Source organism: Lampris incognitus, chromosome 1, assembly GCF_029633865.1.
Source record: "Lampris incognitus isolate fLamInc1 chromosome 1, fLamInc1.hap2, whole genome shotgun sequence".
Lineage (NCBI taxonomy): Eukaryota > Metazoa > Chordata > Actinopteri > Lampriformes > Lampridae > Lampris > Lampris incognitus.
In genome coordinates this window covers 93,722,766-93,747,288 of record NC_079211.1, presented here as the reverse complement: position 1 = coordinate 93,747,288, position 24,523 = coordinate 93,722,766, and the positions used below count along the sequence as shown (strand labels likewise).

At 41.8% G+C, this 24,523-nt stretch overlaps 1 protein-coding gene across 1 annotated transcript in view; it reads right to left on the bottom strand.

Moving 5' to 3' along the window:
- ccser1 (coiled-coil serine-rich protein 1) overlaps nucleotides 1-24,523 on the bottom strand; it is a 276,242-nt gene that overhangs the window by 148,124 nt on the left and 103,595 nt on the right. The window contains exon 7 of the mRNA XM_056290829.1: nucleotides 6,978-7,152. Coding sequence (XP_056146804.1) covers nucleotides 6,978-7,152 — 175 coding nt within the window. The remainder of the gene's footprint in view (nucleotides 1-6,977; nucleotides 7,153-24,523) is intronic.

Sequence of the window (24,523 nt, the reverse complement as noted above, 5' to 3'; positions counted from 1 at the left end):
CGAATCAGCTGTGTTGGAGCAGGGGGAGATCTAAAACATGCAGGATAAGTGGTCCTCCAGGAGAGGTTTGAGAACCGCTGGTCTAGTGGCATCCGATGTCTGACTTCCGTTTGCTGTGAAGCTTCCGCTTCCGCTCGGGAAGGGCTAAAAATAGCTCATGGACACTGAGCTATCCTCGTGGATCTCCACGAGTTTTGGAGTGTGTCTGTGGGAATTTTTGCCCATTCATCCAGAAGAGCATTTGTGAGGTCAGGCACTGATGTCGGCCGAGAAGACCTGGCTCGCAATCACCATTCTAGTTCATCCCAAAGGTGTTCGATGGGGTTGAGGTCAGGGCTCTGTGTGGGCCAGCCAAGTTCTTCCACACCAAACCCACCCAACCATGTCTTAATGGACCTTGCTTTGTGCACTGGGGCACAGTCATGCTGGAACAGAAAAGGGCCCTCCCCAAACTGTTCCCACAAAGTTGGAAGCATAGAATTATCCAAAATGTCTTGGTATGCTGAAGCATTAAGATTGCCCTTCACTGGAGCTAAGGGGCCTAGCCCAACCCCTGAAAAACAACCCCATACCATTATCCCTCCTCCACCAAACTTTACAGTTGCCACAATGCAGTCAGGCAAATAACGTTCTCCTAGCATCTGCCAAACCCAGTCTCATCCATCAGACTGCCAGACAGAGAAGTGTGATTCGTCACTCCACAGAACACGTTTCCACTGCTCCAGAGTACAGCGGCAGTGTGCTTTACACCACTCGATCTGACGCTTGGCATTGTGCTTGGTGATGTAAGGCTTGTATGCAGGTGCTCGGCCATGGAAACCCATTCCATGAAGCTCCCGGTGCACAGTTTTTGTGCTGATGTTAATGCCAGAGGAAGTTTGGAACTCCGCAGTTATTGAGTCAACAGAGCGTTGGCGACTTTTACGCACTATGCGCCTCAGCACTTATTGACCCCGCTGTGTGTCTTTACGTGGTCTGCCACTTCGTGGCTGAGTTGCTGTTGTTCTTAAGCGCTTCCACTTTTCAATAATACCACTTACAGTTGACCGTGGAATATCTAGCACGGAAGAAATTCCGCGAACTGACTTATTGAAAAGGCGGCATCCTATGACAGCACCACGCTTGAATTCACTGAGCTCTTCAGAACGACCCATTCTTTCACAAATGTTTGTAAAGGCAGACTGCATGGCTAGCTGCTTAATTTTATTCACCTGTGGCGATGGGTCTGAATGAAACACCTGAATTCAATGATCAAGAGGTGTGTCCCAATACTTTTGTCCATATAGCGTACTAAGGATACAATAAATATATTAAGGGATTAGAAGAACCCCGCTACAGTGTAGCGGTTTGGTTATCCACCCGTCTAAATCTCCCTCTTCTTCATCCTGCCAGCTAACCGCCTTCCCCCTGCCCCTAACCCCCCCCACTCCAACTCCCTCCCCCCAAATGTTCAGAATCATCTGAAATGCCAAGAAAAGTGGTTTTCAGCCATTTTTAGAAAATGCATATTTTGCATAATTATGCATAATTATTTTAATTATTATAATTTTCTGCTATTTTTCTGGTCCTCTCTGGAACAATACCTACCACCTCCCAAAAAAAATTAGGATCATAAGTGCATTTTTGCAAAAATGCATATTCTGCATAATGCCAAAACATTTCTGTCCCAGAATTTTTTTTTTATATAGGTGAAAAAAATCAAAGATGCTCAGAATCATCTGAAATGCCGAGAAAAGTGTTTTTTAGCCATTTTTAGAAAAATGCATATTTTGCATAATTATGCATAATTTTAATTTTCTGGGATTTTTCCCTTACTCTCTGAGACAATACCTACCACCTCCAAAAAGAATTAGGATCATAAGTGCTTTAGTTTTCGGTCCCACTATCTACACTAACACCACACACACACACATTACGAAAATATATGAGTAGATTCCTTTGAATAAATATCGCTTTTAATGTGTGTGTGTGTGTGTGTGTGTGTGAGGGAGAGAGAGAGAGAGTGGGCGAGAGCACTTTTGCACCTCTATACACATATTAGAAAATTTCTAATATGTGTGAAAAAAAAACTCTAATAGAAATATTTTTTTTCCTGTGAACCAAGCTTAGTCAACAGGTTACTGTGTAGGCTTTCTTTTTATAAAAAGACAGAGTGAAAAGCCCATTAGTTAATTACAGGGACGTCCTAAATTAACCTGTTTAAGCAACTCCTGGCATCAGATGGAATTTTAAATACTACTACATTTTCCTCTCCTTTCCCTTTGCAAAATATTTGTGCTCGCTGACATATAATTCCATTAAACATAGACGTCTAAGGGTCCGCGGTGGTGTAGCAGTCTAAGCATCGGCTTTGTGTCGATGCAGTTGCCCACTGGGGACCAGAGTTCACGCCCCGGTCTGGTCGGATCCGACTATGGCCGGACTTTGTGAAGCAGCAATCATTGGCAACACTGTGTTTGGGAGGGGGGCGGAGTCGGCTTGCATCTCTCTGTGTGTGGGGGAAAAAGCAGTGGTTCGGCCTGGAGTCGCCTTGTCATGAAAAGTGGTGAGGGGTCTCCTTCGAGACTGCCGGCCGGAGAGATGCAGTTGGCGAACGCATGCAGTACGAGGGTGGGTGTTTGAACTAAAATAGGGATCGATTGGCCACTAAATTGGGAGAAAAAAGGGAAAAATCAGAAATAAATTTCTTAAAAAAACCCATAGATGTCTAATGGACAGGGGCAGTTTGGGAGCTGAGGGGAGTCTCTTGAATACATGTGTACAAGCACACTCAGAGCAAAGAGCAAAGCCCATGTGTTTCCTTGCGCGCGCGCGCGCGCGCACACACACACACACACACACACACACACACACACACACACACACACGTGTGTGGGTTCACAAATTCAACAGACACTTCTAAACATACATTTCAAAACACCAGACATGTCAAAAATAACAGACCGTCCAAATGTTCCATGTGAGGGCTAAGACGTGATTAGTAACAAAAACAGTGAAAGACAACGCTGAGTTTCAGCCAGGACTGATGACAAAGACGTGACTCTACATGAAAACAGAGAGGATGTCTGAGGGAAAAGCGTTACGATGGAGGGTATGGTGAAGATGGAAAAATCACCAGTTATGCACACTTGATTTTCTGATGTCTATTTTGTGCTTTCTGCTGTTCTCTTGCCAATTCAGCGTCATTGTTTTTTTTCTCCCAAGGCTGAAGTAATCTCATCTGTTTGGTCTGTTACATCCTAAAGAACCACATATTATCTGCAATTACTTCATGGCCATATTTCATGTGTAAGGGACTTTTACATGAGAGAGCCGTGTTAACCATGAGGGTTTGCTGTGTGGAAAATTTATCAAACTTAAGTCCTACAATTACTCAAAAGATATTTTTGGCCCGCTTTCAGTGTTTAGCGCAGCCCTGTGCAGCATTACAGTCCAAATCTTGAAGAGCACATACTTTGTGGTTTATTGCTTTGGCTGCCCTTTAAAGGTGCATACCTCCCCATCACCCTTAAAGGTGTGCTATGGCATCAGGCCCTCAGTGTGTCAGCGGTGATCAATGTGTTTCCCCATGCAGAGAGACAAGCACACATTCACCCACACCCACACACCCACACCCACCCACACACACACACATTTCATTTAAGGTCACCCCTTTCTCACAGGTGATAACGCACAACTGTCCTCACAATTAGAGCTGGTTCAGTAAAACACTTTTCAGATCCAAGAATACAGAAACCTGCATTTAATGACCTGGGCTGTCCAGGAGCAGGTTGTCTAAAGACGATGACTAGACTAACAAAGGAAAATAGAGCTTTCAGTTCTATACACTCATGTAAAATCAGGAAATTAAATGCTTAAAAAAACCATAAGGTGTAGTCATCCTTGCCTCCTCTCATTGGCATTTGGCTTAGCACAAGCAAAACAAACAAAAAGGAACTCCTCTAAGGTGCAGCTATAAGGAAGAGAAGAGAAAAGAAACAGCAACAATAAACATAACACAAAACCGCAGAAAACTAAACAAAAGAGCACAATATAAGAGACAGGTTCAATATCTGAAGGTCATGCAAACAAGATGCAAATCAAAGAGACATGTCGAATTACCCTCCCTACATTGCAGAGGGGTTTACACCCACCGATGGATGAAGGCAGCAAAATTTGCAAGTTAAAAGAACAGAGTAACCAAAGAGGGCAAGGAATCTCCTCTTACATATTCATATTCTGCTGTTTCCCGTTGTCTTTCATTGTTCTGTTTGCATCTCTCTCGCATTTATTTTCATCCTAGCACTTTCATTTCTAACCCCTCTCCTTTGCTGTGGCCTTCTCATGAAGCAAAGGAAGAACAAGGAGTTGAACAGGGGAGAAAAGATAGATGGTTGTACTTCTGAGTGGACAGCAATTCATGGTCAGATCTTAACAGCTAGCTTTGGTCTTGGTTTACAGGTAATGATGGTCATGTGTTCATGAAGGTCTTGGTGCTTCCTGTACATGCCCATGTGAATGCTTCTGTGTGTGAACGAGTGCATGTGTGTATTATGTAATATTGTGAAGGGGCTTGTCATAAGTGATAAGCACAGGAAAATAGCACCCTGGCAAAGTGAATTTTTTTTCCAGCTACACTTATTGGACCAAAGGTGAACTACATGGCTAAAAGTATGTGGACACCCTGATATCACACCTATAAGTGCTTGTTGAACATCTCTTGCAAAACCATGGCCATTAATATAGAGTTGGTCCCTGTGCTGCTGTAACAGCATCCACTCTTCTGGTCATTAATATGGAGTTGCTCCCTCCTTTGTTGCTATAACAGCATCTACTCTTTTGGGAAGGTTTTCCACTAGATTTTGGAACAAGGCTATGGGGAATTGCTCCCATTCAGTCATGAGCATCAGTGAGGTCGGACACTGATGTTGGTAGAGAAGGCCTGGCTTACAGTCAGCATCCTGATTCATCCCAAAGGTGTTGGATGGGGTTGAGGTCAGGCCAGTCAAGTTCTTCCACACCAAACTCAGCAAACAATGTCTTTATGGACCTTGCTTTGTGCACAGAGGCATTGTCATGCTGAAACAGGGAAGAGCCTTCCCCAAACTGTTGCCACAAAGTTGGAAGCACATAATTCTCTAGAATGTCATTGTGTGCAGAAGCATTAAGATTCCCCTTCACTGGAACTAAGGGGCCTATCCCAAACCATGAAAAACAGCCCCAGACCATTACTCCTCCTCCACCAAACTTTACTGTTGGCACCATGCATTCGGTCGGGTAGTGTTCTCCTGGCATCCGCAAACCCAGATTCGTCTCTGACTGCCAGATAGTGACGCGTGATTCATCACTCCAGAGAACGCGTTTCCACTGCTCCAGAGGCAGTTTGGAACTCGGCAGTGAGTGTTGCAACTGAGGACAAATGATTTTTATGCACTATGTACTTCAGCACTCAGCAGTCCTGTTCTATGAGCTTGTGTGGCCATTGCTTAATATCTCAAAAACACATAACATATCATTTATTAGTTGTGACCCCATGATACCTGTAATAACAGTTCATAGTAAGTGCCAGACATTACTTAAGGAGTGTTTTTTTTTCATCTTGAAATGAATCTCCTCCATATATTGGCATAGTCATGAAATATATACCCTCACTAAAAAAGTGCAGAGCATCTAGTGGTACTTCTCAAATTTTACTCGTGCATTTAAAACAGTGAAGCTCTTAGCCAAAGACGAAGAGCATAAGGAAAGCATGCAATTAAAGTACTAACTGTTTAATCTTTATGGAAATATACATTTCCTAATGTTGGTAATAGCTGATTACTCATAAGACACAAATATGATGATAAAACTATTCCACTCTATTTACTCTCTGCTGTACACCATTAAGGCGGTGAGGGACTGCTTGACTTCACATGGTGGCCATCAAAACAGTTCCCTGATTAACAGTTAAGCCTGGTGCAGTGCTTGCAATGTGCGAGTGCTTTACTAATTGACCATTACAACTAATCACGTCCAAAATGGTGTGGATGTAATTTGACTGGTTCCCCCCATCCACAATGAAATGGCCTTATTGCCTGAAGTAAAACCTCTCTGTTAAGCACACACTAAAGCATTTAAACAGCACAGTGATACCATGAAACAGAGGGGTGTGTGTGTGTGTGTGTGTGTGTGTGTGTGTGTGTGTGTGTGTGTGTGTGTGTGTGTGTGTGTGTGTGTGTGTGTGTGTGTGTGTGTGTGTGTACGCACTTCAATGTGTGAGAATAATATTCTGGCAGAGGTTGAAAAGGGTCTCCCAGGTCCCTGCCCAGAATGTTCATCTGGTTAAATCATCAACCACAAGTTGATTACAAAGACTTCTTAAAACATTAAAGCATCCTTTTTGGGAAAGCTGATTTTATGGAGCTGGACAGAAGCTGATTGGAAGAGGGTGTGCAGAATTATTTTGTTCTTTCCCAAGTGAAGTACTGTATCACTTTGGTTTCAGATGCAATCACTTTTCTTAGCAACACTCACTGGCTCAACATAATTGGATATATTCAGCCCATGATCAGCAAAAGGTCCGTCATATATGGAGAGATATGAGGGAAATACAAACTAATTTCCATTTAGATGTATTCCTGTGCTCTAATGCCCTAGAACGGATACATGGTGTCCTCTGCGTATCTCAAAGCAAAGATTTTGCACATGGTTTCCTCTGTCCCCTAATGGTAACTTGTACAAGCCAGAAGCTGTTTTATTAGCCAAGTAAACGTTGGCACAAAAAAGGGAATTTGACTCGGTGGCGTGCTCACTTTCAAGTAATAAGATATAACACAACATTAAAGAGCAGAATCCCTGTGGTTATCTAAGAACATCTAGGTTTGTATCAACAATGATCTCAACAAGGTGGACATATGAAGCTCAATTCCAGTGCTTAACATTGTTTAGCCATACTTTTTAGAGTGCATGTGTATAAAGTGTGGCTACAGCCTAGTGAAAGTGAGTGTGTATGTGCATACCTCCTGCAGTGCCCGTCTCAGTCGTAGCAGCAGGGTTTTGACAGCAGTACAGTCCTGCTGCATTAGTCTTAGTGGCAGGGCCTCCAGGCTTGAAGGTAAGGGCTCGTCTTCTCTCCCTAAAGCCAGCCCTGAGCTCCATTCAGCAGGCAGCAGGCTTGTTGGACGGCTGGGCTCTCTGGAGGTAGGTCGGGTGGAGCAAAGGAAAGGTGGAGAGATTGAAAAGAGAGAGGGATATGGATAAATGCTAAACAGTAGAATAAGTCATCAATACAACTCATACTCTTCTCTCTGTCCTCTCCACGCCCTGCACAGACGGTGAGTGGGACCTAATTTTTAGCACACTTGGTTATGGTTGATCAAAATTACACATCATTTTGGTAGCTAAGTGTCCTGGTAGCTCTGAGGCTATCATTGTGGCTGATTAATGTGCAGACATGCTCAAATCTATACTCCATCAGAATGCAGCATTAATACATTTAAATCTCCCTTTCCTACACATAAATAAAAGTGATTTCTCCTCAGCAAGAAGACTGCTTGTGTGAGTGTTTGCATGCCATTAAATTCCCCAGATTTATTTTAAACATTGCATCTGCACCTTGCTGACCATCTGAGCAGCAGCAGCATTAAGGCACACCTTTGCTGCTGCCCCCCCCCCCCACACACACACACACTTTGTGGCATTCTAGTTTTATTGTGTTGTGCAAAGTGGAGACATCAGACACAGAGGGAGAGACATTTCAAGAGAAAAAGGGAGGCAAAAAGGGTCTAGGATAAGACCTAGACCCTACGTCATAAGTTCACAGTACATGCTTGCTGTTCCACAATGGGCTTCAAAGACTACTTTTTAATGAACGCTGTCAGCAACAAGACAGGAGTCAGATGATTAAAAAGTAACATCACCCCTAAGTAGCAGCTGTGCTCCACCCCTTTCTCATCTCTGAAAAATGCTCAGAAATAGGATATGGGGGGGGGGTCTGAACTCCTAATCTATCTCTCTGATCAATGGAGATGGTAACATTCATTCTCTTTTTTGCATCCGTGATGTGTCTGTAGACACAAGTACTTGTACACATAAGCATTCAGGACTGCACGTCTCCTGCAGCATTGAACTAGCAGGAGTGCAATGTTGGCAGATATATATCATGGGAAATGTGAATGTTATCACATATGCACAGAGATGTCACCACTCCATCCAGGATCGGCATCTTTCATTGAAATGAAAGCCATATATACGTATAAATTTGGAATTTTCCCTAAAAAACCTTAAGTGTGCTCTCACCGTCCTTTTCAACTGACAATGATGCTTCACTGTCATGGGCTTTGATTCGTTATAGCTTATCAGAACAACCTTAGAGAAAATATTATATATCACATTGCGACATGAATTGTAGTGGATGAATGTATTAGATTACCTGATATATTGCAAGTCAAAACAGTTTCAACACTGAAGCCCACAAGAATCTGATATGTCTTTCTTTTTCCACCGGATTATGAATCCCAAATCAATGAGACTGTGGACAGAGCTCATTCTTACCAGAGATAGGGTCAAATGTCTGAAAATGGTTATATAACAAAACACCATAGATTTTCCAGTTTTGCTTGAAAACACTGTGATAGAAGCAATAAATGCATGTTTTCCCTTTGCACAAAAAAATAAAAAATGAATGAATAAAAAGAAAAAAGAAATCAAATTTTCTCTTTCTGGTCAATATGTATCATTTTTGAATCTCTCAGGTTGTATGATGTTGACAACTCAAAAGGCACATGGGCCGGATGTTAAACGTTGTAGTTCAAAGAAAAATGGAAAACTCAACAAGCTGATAATGAGCAGGGAAACAGCCATGACTTGTAAAAAGAGTGAATAAAATTGGCACCACATTAGAGTTGTAAGTAGACTCTAGCTAAACAACCTTCCACTATTCCATCATCACAGTATTCCATATTCAAAATAGACTCAGATTATGACCTTAATTGAAACAAAGGAGGAAGGATTATTTCTTCATCTAGTTTTTTTTGACAGATTGGTATAAACACATTGTGATTTTTTTTCCATCAGGTTTTTTGGTTTCTAGTGGCCCACACTCATCTGCAATAAAACAAGCTGTTTTTTTTTTGTTATTTTTGGGGGGGGGTGCATTGACATAATAATAGTATTTATTCATAAGACATTAGTCCAGTTGGCTGACTGTATTGATGGCCCCGCCCCTTCCTTTAACATCAACAATGGCTGCCCAACCAGAGGCGACCTTGCTCTAATGCAAAGTCTGGTTTGATTGTCCCTAGTATATGATCACAAGTGACAATTCTGAATACCTTGTTCATGGTACTATTTGGTCACAAAAAAAAAAGGCTGCTGAGACAGAGATGTTATTTAAGTGCTGTGAAAGCACGAAAATGATACTCCTCACTGTATGACAAATCCACCCCGATGATAGACAAATCTTATTTTAAATAAAACCCCACTTTAGTACTGGTTTATTTTTAAAGGCTGCCTGGGATCACTGCATGACCGCTTTCGAAAATTAGAGCTCATCTTAAAAGAGTCCATGTAGTAAAAAAGGGCTTAGTCATGGTCTCAATTCATATGAGGTTTATTTGAATGATGAGGGAGCTAAAGGGAGGACCCAGGCCTGTGCCTGCTTAAATGGACAGGGATCTGCAGTTATTCTCATTTTGCCTGAGACACCAATTTTCCCACATCTGAAGTATATTGCAAGCAAACCTTAGACTACTACTACTACTACTACTACTACTGCTACTATTACTACTACTACTACTACTTTCAGCTGTTCCTGTTAGGGGTCACCACAGCGGATCATCAATTTGTATTCATAAAATAATGGCTCTTTTTAAGCAGAAAAGGAAGGGTTGATGTATAGGAGGCATAAAAAGAACTAATATTCATTCATAACTTACTAATACTATTACTTTTGGCTGCTCCCTTTAGGGGTCGCCACAGCGGATCATCCATTTCCATTTCTTCCTGTCCTCTGCCTCTCCCTCTGTCACACCAGCCACCTGCATGTCCTCCTCACCACATCCATAAACCTCCTCTTTGGCCTTCCTCTTCTCCTCTTTCCTGGCAGCTCCATATTCAGCATCCTTCTCCCAATAAACCCAGCATCTCTCCTCCTCACATGTTCAAGCCATCTCAATCTTGCCTCTCTTGCTTTGTCTCCAAACTGTCCAAGCTGAGCAGTCCCTCTAATATAATCATTCCTAATCCTGTCCTTCTTCATCACTCCCAATGAAAATTTAGCATCTTCAACTCTGCCACCTCCAGCTCCGCCTCCTGTCTTTCCGTCAGTGCCATTGTCTCCAAACCATATAACATAACTGGTCTCACAACCATCTTGTGAACCTTCCCTTTAACTCTTGCTGGTACCCTTCTGTCGCAAATCACTCCTGGCACTCTTCTCCCACTCCACCCTGCCTGCACTCTCTTCTTCACCTCTCTTCTGCACTCCCCGTTACTTTGGACAGTTGACCCCAAGTATTTAAACTCATACGCCTTCGTCACCTCCACTCCTTGCATCCTCAAGATTCCACTGTCCTCCCTCTCATTCACGCATCTTCTGTCTTGCTCCTACTGACTTTCATTCCTCTTCTCTCCAGTGCATACCTCCACCTCTCCAGGCTCTCCTCAACCTGCACCCTACTCTCGCTACAGATCACAATGTCTTCCGCAAACATCATAGTCCACGGAGACTCCTGCCTGATCCTGTCCGTCAACCTGTCCATCACCAATGCAAACAAGAAAGGGCTCAGAACTGATCCTTGATGTAATCCCACCTCCACTATGAACCCATCTGTCATTCCAACTGTACACCGCACCACTATCACATTTCCCTCATTCATGTCCTGCACCACTCCTACATACTTCTCTGCAACTCGCAACTTCCTCATACAATACCAAACCTCCTCTCTCGGCACCCTGTCATATGCTTTCTCTAAATCTACAAAGACACAATGTAACTCCTTCTGGCCTTCTCTATACTTCTCCATCAACATTCTCAAAGCAAACATCGCATCTGTGGTGCTCTTTTGTGGCGTGAAACCATACTGCTGCTCGCTGATCATCACCTCTCCTCTTAACCTAGCTTCTATTACTCTTTCCTATATCTTCATGCTGTGGCTGATCAACTTTATACCTCTGTAGTTGTTACAGTTCTGCACATCGCCCTTGTTCTTGAAAATCAGTACCAGTATGCTTCTTCTCCACTCCTCAGGCATCTTCTCACTTTCCAAGACTGTGTTAAACAATCTAGTTAAAAAACCCACTGCCATCTCACCTAAACACCTCCATGCCTTCACAGGTATGTCATCAGGACCAACTGCCTTTCCACTCTTCATCCTCTTCATAGCTGCCCTCACTTCCTCCTTGCTAATCCACCACACATCCTGATTCACTATCCTCACATCATCCAACCTTCTCTCTCCCCCTCTCTCTCATTTTCTTCATTCATCAGCCTCTCAAAGTACTCCTTCCACCTTCTCAGCACACTCTCCTCACTTGTCAGCCCATTTCCATCTCTATCCTTGATCACCCTAACCTGCTGCACATCCTTTCCAGCTCGGTCCCTCTGTCTAGCCAATCGGTACAAGTCCTTTTCTCCTTCCTTAGTGTCTAACCTCTCATACAACTCACCATATGCCTTTTCCCAACTCACCATATGTAAGCAAACCTTAGACAAGGTTACAATAATGGTGTTCACATCAATATAGATATCTGAACAATAATGCATCTCCTTTGCTGGGACTGTAACATTTTGTACTGGAATTTGTACTTGTATGTATACTTGCCCTAATGTATACTTGCCCTGTGATGGCCTGGTGGCCTGTCCAGGGTGTCTCCCCACCTGCTACCCAATGACTGCTGGGATAAGCTCCAGGATTCCCGTGACCCTGACAGCAGGATAAGTGGTTTGGATAATGAATGAATAAATGAATGTGTACCCTTTTTTTCCACTTTAGTTTTTATTGGTATTTTCATTATTTTACAACAAACAATCCCTAAAATGAAACACAAAAAAGTAAAAAGTACAAATAAACTTTGTTTGGTAGTTACAATATTGGTAGTCCATCCATTCTTACAGTTTTCATATCTAGATCAGTTGTCCTTTCTGTAGTCTTTGTCGCTATTTTGGTTTCTGAATAATGTCCATTTCAGCCACTTTTCTTCTAGTTGTGCTTCTTGTAATCTCAAACAATGTGTCAATTATCTCCAACCATTGATCCTGGGTGGGGGGATCCACTTTACCCCCATTTCCTTGTAATGGCCTTTTTACTAGCTATTAACGATATTTTGACCAGATATCTATCTGCTATGTGTACATTTCCTTCAGTAAAACTACACAGATAAAGCACCATGTAGCTCATATGGCTATATCTTAGTATCTTGTGTAAAGTTTTGTGAACCATTTTTCAAAACACTGATATTTTGTTGCATTTCCAAAATATATGTGAGTGGTCTGCGTCTAATATTCCACATTCTCTTCAACATGGTAGGTTTATGTTCAGATATTTACCCAACTTTGGGCGTGATGAAAAAAAAAACGGATCAAATTTTTCCAAGAGAATTCCCTCCATATCCATGAATGGGTGGATGTTTGATGTATTTTCCACATTTCCCCAATCGCCATCTGAAATGTTTATGTTAACCTGTTTCCCATTTTTCTTGTATATATTTAGTTGAATACTCCTTTGTCCTCATTTTTTGGTATAGTGCAGAAATTATTCTAATTTTGATGTCCTTGTATGAACCGATTATAATTTGGATCACGCCATTCATTTCCATGGAGCGATCTATCTTGATTTCCTTTCTATAGTAATCTCTCATTTGTAGGTACCTATAGAATTCATGTTTACCCAAATCATATTTATCTTTCATATTCTGGAAACTCTCGAGCCCCCCATCCTTCTCTAACGTGCACCATGTTGTGATTCCCTTGTTTCCCATTGTTTGAATCCTTTGTCATACCTGGCCGGTTTAAAATGTCTGTCAAATGCAACCCACTTTAACAAATCTGTATCTATCTGTATCCTGTACTTTTTTATTATTCTGAACCATAATTCTAGAGTAAACAATGTAACTGAATCCATATGATTTTTAATTTTGTTATATGCATCTTTATCTCCAATTATATTCTGGATTGGATAACCTCCAAATTCTTTTTCCATTTCTTTCCACTTTGCTGTGTAATCCGGTTTACACCAACACACAATATATCTTAACTGGGTAGCATAAAAGTATTCTTGCAGGTTAGGAAGACCCATACCCCCTCTATCTTTTGGTAGTTGGAGAGTTTTATACCTATCGCTAGGCTTTTTGCCTCCCCAAATGAACCTTGATATTATCCTGTCCCAGGTCAAGAATTGAGTGTGAGGGACCTCTATAGGTAAAGAGTGGAATAAATAGAGAAGCCTAGGTAGTGCGCTAATTTTGATTGAGATCTAGTGGTAGAGTAGACCATCTTTCAATGTCTTTTTGTATCTCTTGATTTATCTTGTCATAGTTTGCTTTGTATACTTTAGATAGTCCTTTTGTGGTGGTAACCCCCAGATATTTAATTTTCTTCAGTTTCCAATTAAAATTAAATTGTTCCTGAATCACTTTTGATTGAGTATAGTTAAGTGTTAGTATCTGTTTTTGAAATATTAATTTTATATCCTGAAATGTACCTTTATGTTTCTAGGAGCTTCATCAGTACAGGGAGTGATTTATTTGGTTGTTCAAGGAAGGCTATGACATCATCCGCAAAAGGTCCTAGTTTATGTTCTGTTCCATTTACCATAACTCCCTTAAGGTCTTTGTTTTGACGAACTGATTGTGTCAATGGTTCTACAAAAAGAGCAAACAGAGTGGGTGAAAGGCAACATCCTTGTCTAGTTGACCTCTGTAACTTAATTTTATCTGTCAGGCTTTCATTTATTTTAATTCTAGCAGTGGGTGGTTGATATAGCGTCGTTTTGCATTGTACTGATTTACTGCTGAATCCAAATCATTCCAACACTTTATATAGAAATGTCCAAGTTACACAGTTGAATGCTTTTTCCGTGTCAATGCTTACTAATACAGCACTTTGTTTTTCTTATGTTTGTTCTACTATATGCAGGGTTTTTCTGATATTATCCTGCGTTTGACATCCTCTTATAAATCCTGTTTGATCTTCCTCTATCAATTCTGTTATAAAGGTGGTCAATCGTTTAGAAATAATTGTTGTATATATTTTATAGTCTACATTTAATATTGATATTGGTCTAAAATTCTCACAGTGTTCTTTGTCCCTTCCTTGTTTTGTGATGAGTGGGATTATTGCTTCAGTCCATGATGGTGGCGTTTTATTATTTTGAAGTGTCCAGTTAAAGGAGGACAGGATTAATGGTGCCAGCTCTTCTTTGAACATCTTATACCACTCCGCTGGGTATCCATCACTACTCGGAGATGTGTTATTTTTTAAAGTATTTATTGCATCATTCACCTCCTCCATTGTAATATCAGCCATTCACATGTCATTTTGCAGGTGGCCAATTAATGGCAAACCCAATGAATTTATAAATGATCTCATTTCCTCTTCATCTGCAGATATGGGTTGTGTATATAATTCCTTGTAGTATCTCTGAAAGATTTTCTCTATATTTTCTGGTATATATGTCAACTCACTTGTGTGTTGGTCTCTGAGTTTATGTATATTATTAATTATTTTTTGTTTTCGTATCCGTTTTGCTAATAGTTTAGTGGCCCTTGAGCCTGCTTCATAGTAGTTGTTTCAGAAACCTATTTCTTTTTTCAACTTCATCTAATAGTAGATTTAGATTTACTTTAATGATCACCGTAGGGAAATTACGCTCTGCATTTAACCCATCCTAGCTGTGCAGCTAGCAGCAGTGGGCAGCCCCTGTGCAGCGCCCGGGGACCAACTCCATTTCGTCTTGCCATGCCTCAGTCAGGGTACAGATTATTATATGAACCCACTGCAGACACGGGGAGAACACGCAAACTCCACACAGAGGACGACCTTGATGACCCCAAGGTTGACCAAGCCCGGAGTTCGAACCCAGGACCTTCTTGCTTTGAGGCAACAGCGCTAACCACTGTGCCACCATGCCACCCATGTGTCTTGGTCGCTGCACTTGCACCTCCTCTGGTCAGTTAGTATGTCATTTATCTTTGTTTTCAAGTCCCTGGTTTGTTGGTATACCTTTGGATTATTTGAATTCTGATAGTACTGCTCCAATTCTCTCAATCTTTCAGTATATATTTTTGTATGACTCTAATTCAACCCTTTTAACATGTTGTTTCTGCTATCAATTTTCCCTTAATGACCACCTTCATGGCATCCCAAATAATCGCTGGGTCTACTGCTTCATTGTTATTTTCCTCCATGTATCTTTTTACTTCTGCTTTTATCTTCTCCTTTTTTTGTTTATTATTCAATATCCCCACATTGAGTCTCCACACGGTTTGTCTTTTTCTATTATTTAGGCATAATTTTAAAGAGAGCGGGTTATGATCCAACACATCTGCCCCACCAATCCTACATTCCTTTAACGTGTCTTATTAGTAGTTTACAATAATTTACTTTTATCTGTCGAGTTAGGTGTAATTTGTGAGATTATTTTAACCGACTTGAGGGAGTAAGTTATCTACGCAGCTACTCTCGCCGCCATCTTTCCGGAAGTCGAATGTGTACTCTTTAATTTTCAAATTAGTCCATCAATGCCGTTAAATAAATTCCCGCCAAGGGTATTCTATTCTATTCTATTCTATTCTTAGAGGCTCGATCAAAACTAAATCTAAAATGATTCAAACTAATCAAAAAGTAAATTGTGAGCAAACTGGACTGCAGTAAATGGACATTTCTGTCTGCCCACCTGTGATATTTGGCAGAAGTGTTATGAAGTGGGATAGTGCGCTGCAGTTTCCATCATGACATTTTCAAAAGGTGAGTGGCGCAATACCGAACCCCTGCCAGAGAAACCACCGAGACAAGCAGGGGCTTCGCGGCCTGCATATCAAGAATATCAGGGGGCGAGAGACAGACATACGGATGCAAAGCGGGGGGGGGGCATAAAAGCAGCGTGTTTGTTTTGACAGCAGATATCAGTTTAGGAGTAAAACCAAAGACTATTTCCCCTCCACTTGTGTCAACATTGATACCAAGCACAGGTTTGACAGAGAACATCAAGTAAGACAGAAAGTTTTCTGGGAGAAGCTCTCTGGGCAAAACAAAATCATATCCCTGAAATATTGATTAGCCCATGAAACTCCAAAGACTTCTCACTCACAAGGATGCCCACACTTGTTCTCTACGTGGCCCTCAACTCCCTCTCCCTCACTACTTCTCCCTCCCACCTTTCCTCCCTCTCTCTTTCTCTCTCCATCTCTATTTTTCATTCACCTCATCTCTAACCCCCTGTACAATCCCTCCCTCCTACACTCTGATTTCGTTTTTTTCTTTCTTTCCCTTTCCTGCTGGCTCCCGAGTTTTTTCTGTCTACATTTATGTCTATCACCCCTCCCCCCTCCTCTACTCACCTCCCCATCTTTCTCTTCTGCCCCCCACCCTATTATTTGCCGACCCTCCACCCCACCCGTCTCTCCTCTTCGCACCATCTTCACCCCCCCTCCCTTTCCGCGGGCCAGTCCCTTTCCCAACGCTGCTCTGACAGCCCCAACATGAAGCCGATGCCGTATCAAAGCCTCGGGGGTCCCCCTGGGGGGAGTCTGCTGAGCGTCTCAGACAAACGTCGATGACGCGAATGATCCTTTGAGGCCAGGTGAGCTTTGTCTGTCTAGCAGCTGAGGGGTTTTCTGCATGCAGTTTTTTGTTTCATTTTTGTTTCATTTTTTCTCTCTGAACAGATTTCCACCCGATTGAAATCAACTTTAAGTCATCTCTCTCTCTCTCTCTCTCTCTCTCTCTCTCTCATCCCTCTATCTCAGCAGGACAAGCCTAGAGAAAACAAATGACAGATGATCAATCACTGCGTCTTGCCTCTGACAGGTTGTGTCGAGAATTACAGGGCTCTGCCACAAAAAGTTTTTTTTTTGCTCATTTTTACTGTTTTTTTTTTTTCTTTTAACTTTTTGTTCATCTGTGTGTCTTGTAACTGCCTTTTTCTCTCACTGGTATCCACCAGAGTTAAGGTTTTATCCAGTACACGTCCCAGTCCGACACTTCATATCTCAGCAATGGAAATGCTGTTTTGAGTAGGAAGGATCAAGAAAAGTACTCCCTTAGAAATGATCTTATAGGTGGCCCTGAGCGAGGCATTTAACCCCCCAGTGTTTCAGCAGAGCTGCTTCAGCACTTGAAGACTGTGGTTGTGCTGAGCAGCTGCTGGGTGTGAACGTGTTTGGATGTGTAAGCTCGCTCTTCAGGGACTATTAACTAAAAGGGAATGCTACTGAATTTAACCTTTGCAATATATCCCTATGTCCTACTCACATATTCCTGTGCCTGCTGATTGGCTGTCAGGCTGTTTGTGTTAGCGGTAATGGCTTTTTTCAGATGACTTTGTCAATTTAACATCATCTCAACTCAGCATTGTTTCACCGGCAGCTAGCGGGCCGCCTCTGAGAGCAGTGTTCTCTGTAGCTTTCAGCATGAAGGGTACGTGCCAGACACTTGACATATAGGACCAAAAAGCTTCAGTAACAGCAGCTGTAGCACTTACCTAGACTGTGACATGGCTGTGTGTGTGTGTGTGTGTGTGTGTGTGTGTGTGTGTGTGTGTGTGTGTGTGTGTGTGTGTGTGTGTGTGTGTGTGTTTCTAATGCCAGTCACAGGGTAGACAAAACCAGGAGCAAGTAAGTTACTCCACATATATGTTTGTGTGTACATGCATGCACACGCAGACATGCACACACACACACACACACACACACACACACACACACACACACACACACACACACCTGAAATACAATGTGCATTTAAAGTAAAGTCTGCTCAGTGATGATGGATGTTATACAGGCGGAGAGGTCATTCCTCTACACAGGGGCATCTGTCTTTTCACTGTCAGGAGCTTACACTCGCTCTTTCTCCCTCCCCGGCATGACTTACACACACCTATACACACTGCACTTCAGCATAGTTTAAGCATAGCATCCGAGTATGCAAGTTAGTGACTCACAAGATTACACAAGGGTGACGATTTACTGTTTCAAGTTATAGGATAGCATGTGATATCGCACCACCTAGTGGCTGAAAGTGGCATGCCCGAGTGTTTCATAGCCGAGGATAATCACAACTACCCGGATTACGACGCAATTGAATGTTTTTATAATGCTTTTTATGCGGCCGTTTTAAATGGCTTCCACAAAGGAAAGGAAAAAGTGAATAAAAACAGGAGGGAAAGGAAATATATAAGATGGACAGAGCTGCCCTTTCCTCTCATATTTCCCCTTGTCCTGTTCCTCCTCAGCTTTCTCGCCTCAAAGTTTTTCTTGCTGTTTTATTCTCCTCTCCTCTCCTCACAAACTCCTTAACCTCTACTCTTCTTTCTTTACATCTCCAGTATTCTCCTCTCGTCCTTCCTCTCATTTCCACTTTTCTCCTCTCATTATACGCATCTTCTTCCCCATTTTCCTCTTTTCCTGTATCTTCCTTCCCTCCCTCTTTCTTTCCCCTCACTGACCAAAAGCCTTTGTTTTTTGTCCTGTCTTCTTCTGCCTCCTCTCCAGGCATCCCCTCTTGTGTCATAGCCACAATTCGTGGCTCCCCTTTCTCTCTCCCCCTGAAATCTTCACTCTCTCCTCCCCTCCACGCTCAAACCTCTTCTCCTGCTCTGCACTTCTCTCCAAAGCTATTTCTCAACAGCAGCATTAAAAGTGATCCATTTCACCAACCTGAAAGGCTAATTATCTTCCTTTTCATGACTTTCATTATTTTACCACTCACACAGCATATTATTACTGGGCCGTAGGCTCCCCGCACTGACACAGATGCATATGCTATACAAACACCGACAAGCAAATGTGCACACACACATTAATGGAGATGCACACAAACACACAGACGCACAAGACACAGCAACTTTCCGGTATATGTAACTCTTGCCATTCAACGACTGCGTAAAGTGACAAATAATTACTGCCAGTCCAATGAATTACATGCGACTGAGGAACATTAGCTGCTGTATTGGCACTTTATTGTCAATCAGAATTGTGGAAACTGCAACGTCCTAAAAAATAACAAAGGTAAAGCCTGCATTAACACTGTCATAATATAGGTTGCCAGTCCGCTAGTCCATCTTTTCGCTCATTAACGTTTAACTGACAGCAGGGGGCATATATTTTATGAGAACAATGCCATGTATTCAAGTAGTGTTGTGAAAAGATGCATGTGTGTGTGTGTGTGTGTGAGACATGTTGACGGATAACGTAGGAATGTTTTAGGCGCATGTGTGCCCAAGCGTATGACACGGTCTCTATCTTCATGTGCTTTTGGAGGCAGATGTTCGTCCTCCCTCTCCAAGTATCATATGTATGCACTTGAACGCATGCATGTGAGTACAGCACACTGTGGCTTCTTGTGGACTTTGATCACCACCATTTGTCACCCTGTCGATCCAACTGGCAGATACAGTGTGCTCATTGGCATTCACCACCTGGGGCTATAGATTTTTAATGCCGCCATTAAACTCATCTCCAACATAAAGTACAACTCTGAATAAGGAGCGAATACAAGTGAAGCATCAAGCTGGGAGAATCTAATGGTGAATTCAACCTGTCAGAATAAGAGAGAACACAAGACTAATGTGATATGGCAGGGGTGACTTTCTGATTAACCTAACTGTAAAAGTGTGCATCATGCTATGGACTGGACTAGGACTGTCTAGGGTCTCTTTTCTGCCTTGGACCCAAAGGCCACTGGGACTGGTTCCTGCCACCCACATCCATAAACCGAATTAACCCACTGTAGAAATTAAGGAGTGGGGTGCGTCGGGGTAGCGTTGTGGTCTGTTCTGTTGCCTACCAACACAGGGATCGCCAGTTCAAATCCCCGTGTTACCTCCAGCTTGGTCAGGCATCCCTACAGACACAATTGGCCGTATCTGCGGGAGGGAAGCCGGATGTGGGTATGTGTCCTGGTCACTACACTAGCGCCTCCTCTGGTCGGTCAGGGTGCCTGTTTGGGGGGGGGGGGTGATCCTCTCACATGCTACATCCCCCTGGTGAAATTCATCACTGTCAGGTGAAAAGTGGCTGATGACTCCACATGTATTGGAGGAAGCATGTGGTAGTCTGCAGCCCTCCCGGAATCAGCAGAGGGGTGGGGTGGTGACTGGGACGGCTAGGAAGAGTGGGGGTAATTGGCCAAGTACAATTGGAAGAAAGGGGGGGGGGGGTAAAAAAAAAAGAAAAAGAAACTTAGAACTGAATGAATGGGTGAGCAAACTTTTTAGGTTCAGTGGTAGACGCCTTAGAGAGCTCTCTGAACACGGCTGCGCTAATTATATATTGTAGCAAACTCTTGCTGCTAGCAGAGATTTATTTAATATCAGTCCCCTGTGTCACATTACATTTCCTTGTTTCTAAGAACCCTGCCAAGCCACATTGCCCAAAACGTTGGCCTGAACCAAAGCGATATTCGACTCAAGTTGAACATTTCTACTAGTGAGTACATTAACCACCCTTAAAACTGCAAAAAGTCCACCACCAAGTCTGTCTGTCTCAGGTATCCTTGGGGTCTTTTGTTACACAAAGGCACACATTTTAAACACTGGACCCTCTCACCACCAGATGTATGAACAAATACTGGTTAAAAATGCAAATGCTTTACCTTGGGGAAATGGTTGGTGTGAGAACAGAATTTGTGTTGATCTATTCATCACTTAAAGACATGATAATTTCGAACTACTTATTCTGAGGGCATTGTGTAACGACCCATTCTAATGACTTCATTATGTTGACCATGTTTATTCAGGAAAGTCCGACCATATCTAATTACCATTCAGCCGGATAATAAACAACCCAGGTAATCTGACTAACAAATGTGGACTGAGAGAAGCACACTCAGTGCTTCAGTACTTTCATTTGTCAAATATGTTGAATTTAGTACACTGTGGAACCAGCCACGGGAAGTTTACTGTTGTTGATGGGGACTTCATGCACACCAACATCACTCTACCATTTCTTCATAATTAAGTCCTTTGTACATGTACATTTATTCTGTCTATAATAATCTGCAAGACTTGTTGATTAAAAAAAAAAGAAAAGAAAATGATGTTAATGAGGACCTTCGATATTTTGATATTGCCCCAGCTATTGAGCCATGCACAGAATTTTGTCCCGATTCCTTTGTGAGCACAGTTTCCATGGTAATATGCAGCACTTTACACAAGACCTGAACCTGGTTATGAGCCATTACACAAAACACGCCAACAAACTCACTAATGGCCGCTGCGGTCCATCCTTGATTGCTGGCTTTACATCTGTTCTGCTCTGCAGCACCTTAAGAAATAAAGATGGGTTGGCCCAACCTCTGAGCCAGGAAAAATTCACAAACCGTAATTCAAAGGGACATGTTTTAAAATGATTAAATGCCTTTGTGTAAGTCTTTTATTCCCGTTCAACCATGCCCTTTTCTCCTTTCTTGCTAACGCCAGTAGGGATGTCTAGCCACAAATTATCCAGTTCGTTGGCTTAAAAAAAAAAAACCTGGGGTATTCCTGACCTCTGCAATAAAGACACTTATTTCCAGCCTTTTTTAAGTGCTACTGACGAGACTACAGATAAATTTTTTTTTAAAAAGCCAGTTAAAAGACAGGGTTTATCTCCAATACATGTACATAATGGTGATGAATACCGAAAACAGGCTATAAGAGTTTTGTTTGAAGAACAAACAAAAAGGCAAAAAACAATCTCTAGCCTTCTTGATTTTTTGCTGTTGTTGCCGTTTTTGCCTGAAAAATCATTCTTTAATCTCTGTGCAACAGTATAATATTTATTCTCAGTCGGTGTTTGTTGTAGTTGTCACCAGACAGAGATAGGAGCGAGAGAGAGGAGACAGACACAATGCAAGAAGAGTCACGATAAAAAAAAAAACCCAACAACAACTGAACATCTCTGTCTTTGTTGTTCAAATACAATCTAGATATTTAATCTTGCCATGGAAGTTCAGAAAAAAAAATGTTCTCATGTGGGTTGTTTGATGCCAGGGCAAGAAAATAAAAACCGTAAATAGCATGTCTCTTTTCCTCCTTTTAAGAAACATAATTCCTGGCAATGGGCTTGGGGGAGGGGGGCAAGGCAATACAAAACACAGCAGTGATTCATTCACTGTCAATCCAAAATGATGCTTTTCCTCAACATGACAAATAAAACCCCATATGTGTCCACTTAGAGCATGAAAACACCAGAGATATTTAAAAAAAATGGCATTTAAGATTCCTCTCGCCGATGAAACACAGAAGCATTACAATAATGACAATGTAAAGTTATTATCAGAAATATGGTCCATGATGGACACAGGATAGGATTTTCAAATATGTTAATACAACTAGGGCTGTTGCACAAATGGACAAGAGAGTGAAACTCATTGGAGATGTTCCTCTTGGAGGCTGTTTCAGCTAAATACTGATAATCACACCAATGAAACCTGTTTTGTAACAACACAGTTAAGATGGTCAAATATGTCATTTTCTGAAAGTAATGTTTCTTTCTCTGGCATTGAAGCTCGGTACATGTTATATGCTTTTAAAATGTAAATGGTAGATGTGGAGATGGTGTCAGCCTGGCTTAGCTCCACCTTGTCCTCTCTGGTGGGCCAATCACTGCTTGCTGGCTGAATAAATGTTTGTAACTATCATGTATTAATATCCTATTTTTGCTGGCCCGCGGAGAACTCTGTGGTTGGTCCACGAGAGAGGAAGTTCAACCTATCCTCTGGTGGACCAACCACGGCTTACTTGAAGTAAATGTGTCAGTTCCTATCATGGTTCATATGTGCAGCTTGAAATTTTTTTCACAGAAAGGGTCATACTGGCACCGGTTTTTAAACTGCAAATGCCTTCAGAAGCAAAGGCTTTCATGATTTGAGTGAGCGGAATCATTGTTTTACCATACCAAAATTCACTAAGTTCACTAAATTTCAGTGAGAATTCATTAAAAACATATTTTATATAACCAGTTTTTACTAAGTGCCAAAAGCCCTGTTTGAGCAGTGGGCATGTTGAAAGTGATAAGTCCCTACCATTCAAATTTTGCTTGACAGGCGAAATGAAAACATATCCACATTGGTTCACGCACTGGTGGGATAGCATCTATTAGCTCACATTTTTTTTAAATATGGCAGCAATTTATTAAAACAAGCCAGAAGCAGACCCGGAACATGAACCTAACACTGATTAGCCTTCAATTCTAGTGCTGCTGAACAAACTGGGGGATGCTGTTTTTGGTCCTAAGACTGTTGTGTCAATGCAGAGGGCCGCAAATCTAATTTTCTTGACATAAATAAAGGTGTCCCCCAGGGTTCCATTTTGTGACCTATTTTGTTCTCTATTTTTATAAATGACCTGGGCAAGGATATTCAAGCAAACATACACCTGACACTGTCATTGATACACATGCTCCCTCTATAGCACAGGCGGCGCAAGAGCTTCAGACTGCATTTCAGTCTTTACAAATTGCTCTACGAATTTTAAAATTGGTTTTAAATGCTCAGAAAACAAAGTTAAAGGTCTTCTCAAAAGCTCGCTCACAGTTGCTTGATGATTTTAGCATCTTCACGTCCGATGGTAAATCCATTGAAAGGGTGCCCTCCTAAAAATACTTGGGTATATGGATAGACGACAAGCTTTTATCTAATGTACATATTGCTAATCTAGTTGAGAAGCTCAAAGTGGAGATTGGATTGTATTTTAGAAATAAATCTTGTTTCACTTTCAATGCCAAGAGAACACTTGTGGAAGCTACTTTTCTGTCTGTGATTGATTATGGTGCTATATTGTATATGCATGCAGCCTCCTCCATCTTACGGAGTCTTGATTCAGTGTACCATGCACCTTTACATTTCATTACAAATGCAAATTCCCTCCCTCACAATTGCCTTCTTTATGATTTGGTGGATTGGACTTCATCCATTCACAGACAACAGCAACACTGGTATATTTTTATCTGTAAAGTGATACTGGGAAAACTTCCAGCTTATATCTGTACCCTTTCCTGTCTCAGCTCTGGTAGCTACCAGCTATGCTCATCCAAGTGGTTGATTTTTTTTTTTTTTTACCTCGGGCTTTGACAGACCTGGGGAACACTGCATTTTGCTACTATGCAACTTGGTCATGAAATTTGCAAAAAGATCTAAATTTGGAAACATCTACACTACCGTTCAAAAGTTTGGGATCACATTGAAATGTCCATATTTTTGAAGGAAAAGCACTGTACTTTTCAATGAAGATAACTTTAAACTAGTCTTAACTTTAAAGAAATACACTCTATACATTGCTAATGTGGTAAATGACTATTCTAGCTGCAAATGTCTGGTTTTTGGTGCAATATCTACATAGGTGTATAGAGGCCCATTTCAAGCAACTAT